The sequence below is a fragment of the Mesoplodon densirostris genome, chromosome 4, assembly GCF_025265405.1.
Source record: "Mesoplodon densirostris isolate mMesDen1 chromosome 4, mMesDen1 primary haplotype, whole genome shotgun sequence".
NCBI classification, from domain to species: domain Eukaryota; kingdom Metazoa; phylum Chordata; class Mammalia; order Artiodactyla; family Ziphiidae; genus Mesoplodon; species Mesoplodon densirostris.
In genome coordinates, this window is record NC_082664.1 from 69,132,335 (window position 1) to 69,146,844 (window position 14,510).

General features: G+C 35.0%; 1 protein-coding gene across 5 annotated transcripts in view; it reads left to right on the forward strand.

Moving 5' to 3' along the window:
* HECTD1 (HECT domain E3 ubiquitin protein ligase 1) overlaps positions 1 to 14,510 on the forward strand; it is a 90,877-nt gene that overhangs the window by 62,077 nt on the left and 14,290 nt on the right. For 3 of the 5 annotated variants that reach the window (XM_060096339.1, XM_060096338.1, XM_060096340.1), the window contains 7 exons: positions 555 to 721; positions 818 to 994; positions 4,014 to 4,850; positions 5,541 to 5,762; positions 9,978 to 10,111; positions 10,978 to 11,100; positions 13,435 to 13,591. In XM_060096339.1, coding sequence (XP_059952322.1) covers positions 555 to 721; positions 818 to 994; positions 4,014 to 4,850; positions 5,541 to 5,762; positions 9,978 to 10,111; positions 10,978 to 11,100; positions 13,435 to 13,591 — 1,817 coding nt within the window. The remainder of the gene's footprint in view (positions 1 to 554; positions 722 to 817; positions 995 to 4,013; positions 4,851 to 5,540; positions 5,763 to 9,977; positions 10,112 to 10,977; positions 11,101 to 13,434; positions 13,592 to 14,510) is intronic. The other 2 variants (XM_060096341.1, XM_060096342.1) reach the window with 2 other exon arrangements.

Below are 14,510 nucleotides of genomic sequence, written 5' to 3' on the forward strand. Positions count from 1 at the left end.
GGTCATATATATATTTTTTAAGGACAAAAAGTCAGCATTATATTTCTAAAAAATTTAGTTCTAATAAAGTTTAATTGTACATTGTGGCACATTTTGAGGAGTAGAGTGTAGAGTTAAATTACTTTTCTGTATGCGATGTAGTATGGAAGGAGCTTCTTAACAGGATTAATAGGTAATATTTTCAAGCTTTAAAGTTAATATTTTAGTATATCATTTAAAATTTTGCAAAAATTTAAAAATGTTTTTCATCATAAAAACATTGTTATTCATAAAATTTCTGGTCTTATTTCTTTGGATTTTATTATTCATAAGTCATTTAGTGTTATGAGTCAAATTAATAATATACATTTACACATTTCATTTTTAATTTATTTTCTTTACTGCTATTTTTCTCCTTTGATTTCTTGATTCTTGTGTAACAAACTGTTGACTGAACATGAAAGTTAGTTTACTTTTCATATACTTTTCTATTATGTAACAAAATCTTCACCACCTTAAACATCTTTTTCATATGTTTAAAACATTACATAATATTTTCCCTAACACATTCACAGGTCAACAGCCACCTGGCCTCTTGATCCACCGAAGGATGAGAAACAAGGGTGGCGACATGTGAGAATTAAACAGATGGGGAAGAATGCTAGTGGCCAAACCCATTATCTCTCACTATCTGGATTTGAACTTTATGGCACTGTAAATGGAGTATGTGAAGATCAGCTAGGTAAAGAGATGAGAGTAGGTTTTTCTAACTTACTAACACAATTATATTTATAAAAAGCGACTTTGTTTATATATTTCTCTAATTTCTACCTTACAGGAAAAGCAGCTAAGGAAGCAGAAGCTAACCTTAGAAGACAGAGACGTCTAGTACGCTCCCAGGTACTGAAGTACATGGTTCCAGGGGCTCGTGTGATCAGAGGCCTTGACTGGAAATGGCGGGATCAGGATGGCAGCCCACAGGGAGAAGGCACCGTCACAGGAGAACTGCATAATGGTGAGTAGGTGCTTAGCATTTGTAGTGTAGAAATCGAGTATTTTTAAATAACAAAATATTCTTCTTTTGTTACTTTGAGGTAATTTATAAATTGAATAAATGTTCCAGGACTAAGTAGAAGAACTGATTTATCGGTTTTATGTTTAAAATGGGAAAAATCATTTATTTAGAAATAGGAAAAATTTTTAATTCTTAGGTTTTGAATCAAAATTTATTGCTAATATTTTGAAGTAATTAATAAGCTAGTATAAGGTGAATACCCTAAAGACACATTTTCTGCTGTTTTTGTGGTTTTTTTAGTTTATTATTCATAAGTTTCCATTGATTTTTATCTTAATTTCTTATGCTTTTCTTTATCTTGTTGGCTTGACAAGAATCAGGGCAGAATTTTTTGTTCAGTTATGAATCACATAGAAGAAAAAGCATTAACATTTATAGTTAAATATTTTTCAGTAAAGCATAGAACAAAAATTGTAGCCTTTTCATTTATTAGTTAATTATAAGATATTTCACAATGTTTCTCAGTCTACCAGTTTTTCCTTGGGGTAAGGGTTATTGTTTAAAATCAAGTTCATTTTTAACTTTTGATCTGTAGATTTTGAGGAAGTCCATACCCACTTAAATTGCTTTTAACTCCCAGAAGCAACTATAGTGGCTAGTTTTTTTTTTTATAACTTAGAAGACTCACTTATTAGTGGATAATTTGCCTAACCAGTAGTGGGTTCTTATGAATTTTGCCTAGCATTAAAAAAAAAAAGAAGAGTAAAATGTTCATATTCTCAACTTACACCAAATATTGAAAGAGACATAATAAAAGTGACAATGCTTAGGAGAATGACTAACATTTGATATCTTAGCTATGTGATAAAGGCATTTATTTACTTAAACTATTTTTGGTTTTATTACGCTTAAGATTCTGTTCCTTAAATTACATTACTAAATGCATTTCTGTATAGTCATACCCTAATTGCAGATCACTGTCATAATAGCAGGTTTATAGTGAGTGAGCATGTACGTAGCTGCCAAAATTCATAAAAAAAAAAATAGCTGAATAATAATAGTCCCATTCAACTCAGAAATTTCCAATGTTCTTGTTTTTAGCCATCTTAATGATACTTAGCTAACAGTCTATTCCCCCTAAATTATTTGACTTCTAAGCGTGTGAACTAGTTAGAGATATGTGAATACAGTGTATTTTTCTTGGGCGGGAGTCAAGTGAAGCAACTGGAATCTTAATTTCAGAATTTAGCATGTAAGAAAGGCTTATTTTACTGATTTGACAAATGTAGCGAAGTCATACCTTAAAACCCTTATGCCATAGAGGGTTCTTAGCTTTCAAATACTTAAGCTAACCATTTCTAATAATGGCTAGTTATTACTAATTCTATCTTTTTATCTATCTTTTGAGTATAAGAGGAGTTCAGAGTTTTGTATCTTTACACTTACGGATAGTGTGTATGTACCCTTTCTGAGTGATCAGTTTAAACACATTCTCAAGCATAATATGAATGGTTTACAGTTTTGAGTTATTTTTCTATGCTGTATCAATTAAATCTCTTTTCCTTTCTAAAGAATCTTTGTATTGGTAGGAATATCCATTTTTTCATTTATTCCACAAATATGAGTGCCTACTATGTAAAGGTACTTCGTTAGACTTCACATATACAAATGGTCAACAAAAAAGTATGTCCCCATGCTTTCTGGGTAAAACAGATAAATTTACAGTTACAGATTTTGATAAGTACTGTGAAATAAGTTATCAGTATATTTTGGGACCAGTTAATACAATACAAATGTAATTTTTATTTGGGATTGGGATATGTTTTTGAATTTTTCCTTTTCTCATGCTTTTCCATGTTGCAGAAGAGATAGTTAAATGTTGGTTCTTCAGAGGTTATTTCAGCATACAGAATAAATTGAGGCAATTGAAATGTCATCTAAACTAGATTATGTAGATTTTGGGCAGTCAGTTTCCTCTCAAACAACTTGTATGCAGATAATGCCCACAGGTAATTCAGTATTACTTAAACCCCTCTGAGCCTCATCGTAAACTTATATGAACTTGGCATGTGTGTGCATGCGTGTGCGCATGCACGGGAGTATGTGTGTGTATGGGTAAAGTACTTTTATTTAAACTTTATAAAGACTTAACACTTTACAAAAATAAATATTTTTATGTGTTTTTTTTCCTCTGAAGTAGTTAGCTTATAGTACTAAAATAAGACTGTAAAATTTCTATTAATTTTCTTTCTAATAGGCAATTTGTTTTGCCTTTGGAAGTTAATTACCATTTTAAAAAAAATAAGTATCATTTTCCAAGCATAAGTAAACATAGATTTAATATTGTTATTCTCATTAGTTCTTTTAACGTTATTAGCTTTATCATATAGGTTCTATCTAATAAAAGAGCCTAGCATACTTTTAAAATTTTGGTTTTAGAATTTTCTGCGCTTATTCAAATTTATTAAACTTAATCATAAGAGAACCAAATAACCACTGAACTTTGAGAACACAACCGAAATGCTAACTTAGTGTTATTTGAACTATAGTGACCTAGAATTTCTACAGTGATATATGAATATTTTGTCTGTCAATTATAGGATTTAGCCCAAACTTAGAAATTAATGGTTAAGCCAGCACTTTTTTCTATAAATAACATTTGACCACATAATCATATTTAGCAACTGAAAAAGCTTTTACTTAGATTTCATCTATACTTGCTGAAGTTGTAATATTTTACCATTTTTATCAGTCTTTTTACAATTTTTAACAGTTCTTCCCCTTAAAAGATACCCCAATAAATGTAAACATGACCCTTACATTAAGTATCACCAGAACAAACAGTTCAGAAATAAGAGAAATAGAAGGAAGGATTTAATTTTAGTTAGCAGACCTTAGATGACTAGAAATTCAGAGAAGTGCAGCACTGATGAAAAGCTGATCCCATATTGTGGAGCTACTGTCTGACACGCTCCTATCTGCTTTCTGCTGGGTCTCACAAACTCCTGTCCCTTTCCAGGCTGGATTGATGTCACCTGGGATGCTGGTGGCTCAAACTCTTACCGTATGGGCGCAGAAGGAAAATTTGACCTCAAGCTTGCACCAGGGTACGACCCTGATACAGTGGCATCACCCAAACCTGTTTCATCCACTGTTTCAGGCACAACGCAATCATGGAGCAGCTTGGTGAAAAACAACTGTCCAGACAAGACATCTGCTGCTGCAGGCTCCTCAAGTAGAAAAGGAAGCAGCAGTTCTGTGTGTAGCGTGGCCAGTAGCAGCGACATCAGCTTGGGTTCGACCAAAACGGAACGGAGATCAGAAATTGTAATGGAACACAGTATAGTTTCAGGAGCTGATGTCCATGAACCAATTGTTGTTCTTTCATCTGCTGAAAACGTCCCTCAAACAGAAGTAGGGTCATCTTCCAGTGCAAGTACCAGCACCTTAACAACGGAAATGGGAAGTGAAAATGCTGAAAGAAAGTTAGGCCCTGATAGTTCTGTTCGTGCTCCTGGGGAGTCTAGTGCAATATCCATGGGAATTGTTAGTGTTAGTTCTCCTGATGTTAGTTCAGTATCTGAGTTAACTAATAAAGAAGCAGCTTCACAACGGCCCCTTAGCTCTTCAGCAAGTAACAGACTGTCAGTGAGTTCTTTGTTAGCTGCTGGGGCCCCTATGAGCTCTAGTGCAAGTGTTCCTAACCTGTCCTCAAGAGAAACATCTAGCTTGGAGAGTTTTGTAAGGAGAGTGGCAAACATAGCACGGACTAATGCCACGAACAACATGAATCTAAGCCGAAGCAGCAGTGATAACAACACTAATACTTTGGGGAGGAATGTGATGAGCACAGCAAGTAAGTGAGCTTTTCCTTATGGAACCCAATGCTTTTTCCACTCTGAGGGATGCAAAGTAGGATCTGTTCAAGTGGATTCTGGCTTCAGTCTTTAACTAGATCATTAACCATGTTAGATACAACTGTGTCAAATTTAGCACTTCAGGAATATGAGGTTAAGTTCTATAGAATTGTGATATTTTAAGAATTCTGATCAGGTGTGATAAAGAGCCTCTTTTTCTAAATAATAACACACTTCTGTTTTTCACTCCTCTGTGATAAATTGTTAAGTACGGTTGCAAGAGGAAATAGATGACTATTAAATATCATCAAAGTCAATTGAAATCAGAGCGTAATACTGTCATAGCTTTTACTTAGGTCCTGAATTGATATTAGCTTCTGAAAGTTTTTAATTCTAATTAAAGCTACCAATGGATCAAAGTAATTCCCTTGGAAAATAACATTGGGAGTTATTTCACTGCCTGTTTCACTTATTTATAAAGCTAGGCTTAACATTTTGAAAAATAATAATGCTATAAAAGTAAGAATTTTTAGTTGGATTTCAGTTGGGTTCCCAAAGTTGTTGCTTTTCAGCCTTTTAATAATTGGTGTTTCATGACCTCATTCTTTTTCCTAAATATACAACGTAGTTTTTCTAAGGTTTATATAATCCTCCCTTTTTGTACTAATTTGCTTCATTTTTATGTTTAGCTTCTCCTCTTATGGGTGCTCAGAGTTTCCCTAATTTGACCACACCTGGTACTACATCAACAGTGACTATGTCAACATCCAGTGTCACTAGCAGCAGCAATGTAGCCACAGCAACAACAGCTTTATCAGTTGGTCAGTCATTAAGTAATACTTTGACCACCAGCCTCACATCAACCTCCAGTGAGAGTGATACAGGTCAGGAAGCAGAATATTCCTTATATGGTAAGTTATAGTTTACAATATTTAGATATTTATATAGTGACGCTTTTATTACATTTTTCTCCTTGGTTATTTTTAACCTTTGATTAGAAAAGGATAATTCTCTCTTCTTACAAATGTGGCAGCTTCATATATGATGAAAAAACTCACAGTGATATGCAGGACTGTTAAGAAATTATCTGATTGTAAATAGACGTCTAGGAACTTTTTGTGTGTCATCCTTTTTTTGCCTTTTGTCACTAGTGAAGTTTTATTAGAAGAACCATAATAACAGAGATATTTGATATCTTTATCAGAGAAGAAAGAAGTGTGATAGATTAATAAGCTTTGTAAATTGATAGTTCCTGTACGTTGTAATGTAAGAGGAAAAACACTCCTGTGTGTCTCCTGTACTTTTAATACTCATAGAATGCTTCAATTCTGGCATGTCGTTAGCACCAGATGTGTGTGAAGTTTTCCCACATCAGCTCAATGTCTTAAAATTTAACTCGATTCTGACACTACCTACCTACCTGGAGATAGTATCAGATCCCACAGGTTAAGTCTTAGTTCCACAACACTAATCACAAGTCCAGGTTGTCATCTGTGCTTCTGACTGACTGGCTATAAATTGGAAGTTTCCATGATCCCATCCTTGGGTTGGATTAATTTGCTAGAGTGGCTCACAGGACTCAGGAAAACATTTTATTTACTGGGTTACTGGTTTATTATAAAAAGGATATATAGGGAATTCCCTGGTGGTCCAGTGGTTAGGACTCCGTGCTTCCAGTGCTGAGGCCCGAGGTTCGATCCCTGGTTGGGGAACGAAGATCCCACAAGCCGCGTGGTTTGGCCAAAAAGAAAAAAAAGGATATATAACTCAGAACAGCCAGGTAGAAGAGATGCATAGGGTGAAGTCTGGAAGTGTCCCAAGCACAGGAACTTCTGTCCCCATGGAGTTTAGGGACCCTCCTGGCCTGTCAGTGTGTTCATGTCCACCAACCTGGAAGCTTTCTGAACCCCAGCCTTTTGGGGGTTTTTTTGAGGCTTCATGATTTAGGCACCATTAATTAAATTATTGGCCATTGGTGACTCAATCTCCAGCTCCTCTCCTCAGAGGTCTAAGGGGTGGGATGAAAGTTCCAACCTTCTACTTGTGGTTGGTTCCACTAACAGCCAGCTCCATCCTTAGATTACCTAAGGGCTTTTTAAAAGTCTCATTAAACCAACTCTGGTTATGAATAACAAAAGACACCTCTATTGCTCTTATCTCTTAGGAAATTCCAAGAGTTTTAGGAACTCAGTGCCTAGAACAGAGGCGAAGACCAAATTTATTGTAAATCACAATATCACAACTATTACCAAAGTCTTTGGGAAATTATTCTTTATTTAGGTAACATTTGAATTTTTTTCAGATGAATTAATTTTTGCTTAGGGGTTTTCTACATTATAGCTTCCATGGTATGTAGTCAGTGATAAAACCATTTGATTCAATTAAAATATATGTTTCTGATCATCTTATTTTATCTTATTAGAAAAGTAAAACTTTTTACAGAAAGGAAATATAGAAGCAGATAAAATCATCTAGTTCGTACCTTCCAGAGATAACCACTGTTGTCATTTAATACATATCATTTGATATATATGTTCTTTGGGTTTTTGTTTTTTTAAACAAAAAGGGATTCTATCCTTTGCAGACAGCTGTTTTCACTCAGTACATTGTGAAATATTTTCATATTGTTCGATGAGTTTCTACAACATATGAAGTGGCTGCCAAATATTCCTCTGTTTGTATGATCGTTATTTAATAAATCCCCCATTTTGGATATTTAAGCTACAGCTTTTCATTACCATCAACACTGTTATGAATGAGCATCCTTGAATTGTATTTTTGTGTATTTCCTTAGGGTAAATTCCTATTGTTTTAGAATACCTTTTATCATACATCCTTGATCACCTGTTCTTTTTTCAAAATTACTTTTGTTAATCTAAAATAAAAGAAAATCTATGTGAAGATATATTTTAAGTACTATTTTATGTATACATCATTTTAATATGTTTTCCTCTTCTTTTCTGAGACTGTGGCCTCTCCTATTCCAAGCCAGGAATTGCATCTGATGTTCTATGGTTTTAGGAAAAGCATTACATTTCTCTGTTTCTACTTTAGCTATTAAATATGTATATAGCAAAATGATGATGATTGTTACACCAAAGTATTGTAAATTCACTGAATAAACTTTTCTACTTTGGTTTTTCTCATGGAGGCCTTCAGCTTCTCCCTGTTAATATGTTAACTTTAAGCTTTAGTTCTAAATCATGTGAAGGTTAAGAAAGTTGTGGGTATGCTAGTGGGAAAGAATATTGAAGAGTTAGGGCTACTGGTTGCCTCTTAAAAATTATTCTTTGGTGATTAAAATTTCCTTTTCTACGTTTCTAAAACTGGAGGACTCTTTGAGAGCGCTGCTGTATGAAGGATCAGAGTAATATCTGCCTTATAAAATAATTTCTATATATGCAAACTTTGAGGGACATGATTTGATTCTGTAATATGGTCAAATGTATAAAATAAGGAGCTTTTTTAAAATATATGTATATATAATATTCTTATACTCTGATAAAAAAAGGGAAGATGAGTTAAACAAACCTCTGACTTCAGTGAATTGTAACATATAGGAGGTGGAATTTATATATACATATATTTTTTTTTTTCCTTTAAAAATTAACCAAAAAGTGGAATTGATTTATTGTGTATACTACCACATTATGTTCATGAGAACCACTACCTAAATTGCAGGATGGCACTTTACATATGTTAGGGGTAATATATTTCATCAAATTTAAGATGCCATTAATTATAAGATTATCTTATGTCACTAAGGAAAAAATGTTGCCAATTTAGCTGTGAATATTCTGAAATCAGAATATGTCTTATAAGCAATGGCAAGTCACAGTAAAAGGCATTGAATTTTTAGTCCTATATAATTATTAGACTTAAAAAATAATATTTGGTTCAGAAATTTGCAAATGCAAATTTCTACTAAATAATTATAAATTGTTTTCTGGATGTTCTTTTGGAATATAGAGTATATACTACTATACTGTCTTCTTATCCATAGCAATTTTTTAAATTCCAGATCCAGTGAAAACTTACCTTGTTTTAGACCCATTATTCCTCTTTTTGTTTTCAGTTCCTGTGGGGAACAGCTTCTCAGCATCTTCATTTATGTGGGGCAATGTAAATTTGACCTTATCTTTACTGAAGGGTGAAGGGAAGAGATCCTAAGAAAGAGGGAGACAAAAGGGATTCAAGTTTATTGAACTTTTTTATGTGCTAGATAATTTCCATAATATGAAAGATGGTACTAACATTATTCCATAGTAAATAGACATTATCTTTAAGTAGTCATTATCATTAAGTAATCTCCCCAGTCACAGAGATAAACTCAGGTCTCTCTGATGGACTTAATTCTTTTCTTTTCCCTCGTAAGATCTTTCACAGTTTATGTATTCATTTGTTTACCTTTAAATGCCTCTCTGCCCTGTAAGCTCCATGGGGCCTCAGACCATGTCTATTTTGTTTACAACTGCATATACCTGGTGGCTAACGGAATTCTTGGTACATAGTAGGTACTCAACAGATAATTGTTGACAGAGCGAATGATTCCAGTGTTCACTTTCCACCGTTTTATGTTTCCTGTGACTTGTGCAGAGAATAATAATAGGATTGTTTTTATTTTTTAACATACCCCATATTGTTGACCTTTTTAAAAATGATTTTGTAGATACAGATTTAGTTTATGACTAGCTTTTATCCCGTGTTGTTTTCTGCCATGCTTGTGACTGTTTACCATTGTTACTCATCCTTTATGTGTGGTGGTAGAAGAGTGGCAGTACTAGATGTGGCCTTTATACTTGTCCCTTTGGAATTTTACCTTTGTATTATAAAATCAATATGCAGGGCTTCCCTGGTGGCACAGTGGTTGAGAGTCCGCCTGCCGATGCAGGGGACACGGGTTCGTGCCCCGGTCCGGGAGGATCCCACATGCCGCAGAGCAGCTAGGCCCGTGAGCCATGGCCGCTGAGCCTGCGCGTCCGGAGCCTGTGCTCCGCAACGGGAGAGGCCACAACAGTGAGAGGCCCGCGTACCGCAAAAAAAAAAAAAAAAAATCAATACGCAAAGTTATTTTGTTATGCTTTGTTAATTCTGTTAAGAGGAAGATCGTTGGCTTTGTTTTCTAGATTTCCTTGATAGCTGCCGTGCCAGTACTCTGCTAGCTGAGCTAGATGATGATGAGGACTTGCCGGAGCCAGATGAGGAAGATGATGAAAATGAAGATGACAATCAGGAGGACCAAGAATACGAGGAGGTTATGGTAGAGAGAGTCCCCCATTCTCTCAACTAAGACAGGATGTTAATAACTGAAATGAAGAGAGGAAAAGCAAAGTCCTGGTTAAACTTTGAAGCAAGCGATATGGCACCAGTATGAAAAATGTGGTTAATTAAGAAAAGCACTTTTAATCTGAGCATTTATGACATTTTTTGAAAGAAAATAAATTGGTCATAGTTGAAAAACACTACATCACATCTGATGTTTTCACAGGTTTTAAAGTGTGAAGAACTGCACTAATCCTAAAGAACATAATTTTCATGGTTCTTCCACAATAGTTATACTTAGAAATTTTTGGTACCTACTATTTTGTAAGCAGTATCTGCATGTTATCTCATCAGTCCTTACACAGACCTATGAGACAGAGACATAGAAAACATAATTTGCCCTTATTATTTAGAGTTAAGTAGAAAAGTAGGACTCAAGCTTAGGCAGTATGATCCAGAAATCTTAGTGTTTGATAACTATGATTGTCTTCAAATTGAACTATTGCCTGAAAATGCCTTTTATTCTAACTTCTTGTATAACTTTTATTTCCCTTTATAAAATGTTACTAGATTAAAACGTGTTTTTTCATAAGTTGAGTATAGTGGGGTGGAGAACTCCAAAAAATGCTTCTAGTATATCTTGCTTAGAAAACATAGACTATTAGCACATTTCTTGTGAAGGTTAGTATATGATGCATGATGAATTTAAAACATTCACTTTGTAACTTTTCTGTACATGGCTAATGAATATGAAGTTTTCTAATGACAGTTTTGGTAATATAGGTTTATAGTTCAGGTCAAGGCTGAATAGGGATATATATGGGTCAGATAATTAGACATGTCTCTTTACATTTTCTGTATCAGATTCTGAGACGTCCATCCCTGCAGCGTCGAGCTGGCTCCCGCTCTGATGTAACACACCATGCTGTCACCTCACAGCTACCACAGGTCCCAGCTGGAGCGGGGAGCCGACCTATTGGGGAGCAGGTAATATCTTCACGTTTACCTTCTCTACAGTGTATTTTTTTCCCTTTTCACAGTAAAGCACCAACTAAAATGCCTAGAAAAATATACAGCAGGGGCAGGGTGAGCAGGACGCTACTAAATAGAGTTAACAAAAAGAAACTTGCCCAACTGCTTGGGTTCCATATTCCAGATAGAGTCCATGATTGCTCTACCATAATGCATACAGGAATTTCTTACTTGAAACCTGCTCATTTTGCCCTTTGGGTGGCAGTAAACATATACTAAAATGGTTAATAGCTATTTTCTAAGTTTTCACAGTAGAGTAATAGAAGTATTAGTCTATTAACTAACATTTATCATTAATTACGTGCTAGGCACTGTTTATGTATATTAACTAATTCGGTCCTTTCAACAACCCTTTGAGATTATTAGTCCCAATTTTCAGGTGAAGTGATTGACCTTGGAGAGACAGCAGTGAGCTCTGGCTTGAAGCAAGGTCTTAGTTCCCTGCCCAGGAATTGAACCTGGGTAGCCTGGATGAAAACCAGGAATCCTAGCCACCAGACCAGCAGGGACTAGAAGCTAGAAGCAATTTTCCCTGGCTCTTGCCCCCGTTGAAAAATGCATTTCTTAAGGAGGCAAAAACTGTAAAAACAGGTACAAAGTTTATTATTAGAGACACAGCACGACAAGTGGGAGAGAACACAGAGAAAGAGTTTGTTTAATTAAGACAGAAGCAAGGCAGAGATGCACACCTGGAGAGAAAGGGTGTGGGCGTCCCCCCTAATGTGGAGCGTAGTAAAGAGGTGGTTAAGTCATTTATATAGGGCAGTTCTTCCGGGTCTTTGTTTATGCTTAGCCAATTCCCTGGTTTCTGTTTCCACACCTGACCTGCCCTAGGGCCCTCTCCAAAATGTGTGCGCTACTTTTTTCCAAGATGGATTCCAGCCCAGAGGCCTATGGGGGGCCTTGGCATCACATATTATGGGGTGGTGCCTCCTCCTTTTTGACCCCCAAGGAGCCTTTCTGCGCATGTGCAGTATCTCCCTCGCCCCAAGGACGGGAAATATGTGACCCCTTGATCTTTACTCAAACAGGGATTAGCCCCTCTCTGTCCCTGCCGTGACTGTTATCTTAGAGTGTCCTCGGGAGACAAAGCCTGGATATTTACCCTGTTTCTGTTTTTATTTCTATTTTGAATTACAAACAGGAGGCTGGTTTTAAATATCTAACCTTGAAGCCCACCTATCTCCTGTCTCAGGAAGTGCAAACAGGAGGCTAGTTGTAAGTGTCCAGCCTGAAGCCCATCTTTTTCTCGTCCCAAAAAATGTAAACAGGAGGCCAGTTTTAAATGCCTAGCCTGGAGCCCATGTATCTCCTGCCTTATGATTACTAAAGATCACACGTAGAAGTTTTGGATCCGGGATAAAAACCCAGACATTCTGGTTCCAGAGCTGTCAAATGTCAGTTTGATTTGTTACAAAGGTTAATTTCAATTAAGTGTTCAAAATATGAGGGGTCTATATGTGTACAGTTAAGTATATAGATAATTATTATTTAAAAATTATTACATCAGACATTTACAATATTTACAGTTCATTGATCTCTTTTTTGTTGATACAAAAAGTGAAGGAGAGGAGAAAATGTTCCTTAAAAAAACTTTTATTATGGAATTTTTCAAACATGCTAGAAGTAGAAAGAATAGTGCAATAAATCCCCAAGAACCCATCATTTGACAGATCAACACTTTGTCAAACTTGTTTGAACTATTTGCCCCATAGTAATTTAAAGCAACTTCCAAGCACTGTATCTGTTTTGTATGTAATTCAGTATGTAATACAGTTTACACTTTAAAAAAAAAAAAACAGCCTATTTAAAAATAATTATACGTTCACAGGAAGTTGCAAAGATCGAAGGGTCCTGTGTGCCCTTTGTCCAGTTCCTTCCAGTGGTTACATCTTACATAATTAGAGTACAGTATCAAAACCAGGAAGCTGGCATTGGTCCAATGTGTGTGTATGGTTCTTTGTCATTTTATCACATGTGTAAATTTGTGTAACCATCACTAAAGCTACTTATCTTTTTTTGACTTTTCATTTAGCTTTATTACCAGATGTGTGACTCTTGAAATTTTAACCATACAGCGACTTACTTTTTATAAACTTTAATCAGTAAGAAATTTATGTATCTACATGTTTGGCTTATATTGTGCTTAAGAAATATGGTTGAATAAGGACATGAAATACCTATAGAGAGAAGTATTTGACATATACCTTATTTTATAGATAGCATATTGCTAGCAATAATGAAGAGTTTTACCTTTCAATGTTTGTACGTGGAATTTTATTTTAATAGGAAGAAGAAGAGTATGAAACTAAAGGGGGACGCCGGAGAACATGGGATGATGATTATGTACTAAAGCGGCAGTTTTCAGCTTTGGTTCCTGCTTTTGATCCTAGACCTGGTCGTACTAATGTCCAGCAGACAACTGATCTAGAAATTCCACCCCCAGGTATACTATATTTTAGTTTTTGTGATTTAATTTTAATAGGTACCAAATAAAGTAGTATAGTTTAAAAAAGTAAGGTACTACTTGTATATGCAGGTTATAAGTAAAAGGTTTCAGGAGAAACTATATATCAGCCATGCATCCTTAAAAAAAATACAGATTTTTTTTTTAAAAGGAGCAAATTACAGTATTTTATTTTATTTTATTTTATTTTTTATTGAAGTATAGTTGATTCACAATGTTGTGTTAGTTTCTGGTTTACAGCACAGTGATCCAGTTATACATATATGTATTCTTTTCCATATTCTTTCCATTATGGTTTATTACAGGATATTGAATATAGTTCCCTGTGCTATACAGTAGGACCTTGTTGTTTATATGTTTTATATGTAGTAGTTTGTATCTGCTAATCCCAAACTCCTAATTTATCCCTCCCCCACCACCTTTCCTCTTTGGTAACCATAAGTTTGTTTTCAGTATTTGTGAGTCTGTTTCTGTTTCATAAATAAGTTCATTTGTATCACATTTTAGATGCCACATTATAACTGATATCATACAGTATTTGTCTTTCTCTGTCAGACTTACTTCACTTAGTGTGATAATCTCTAGGTCTGTCCATGTTGCTGCAAATGGCATTATTTCATTCTTTTTTATGGCTGAGTAGTATTCCGTTGTGTATATATACACACCACATCTTTATCCATTCATCTGTCCATAGACATTTAGGTTGCTTCCATGTCTTGGCTATAAAATTATAGTATTTTAAAAACACACTGTGTTTTACATTTGTATAAATTTTAAAGCAAAGACTCATTTAAAGGTAGATAATTTGTATTCTGTTTTCTACTGGATCAAAATTGCTAAGCATTACTCCCATGCAGCTTTTACTTTGAAAAGCTATATAGTGGTTTTAGTTATGGCC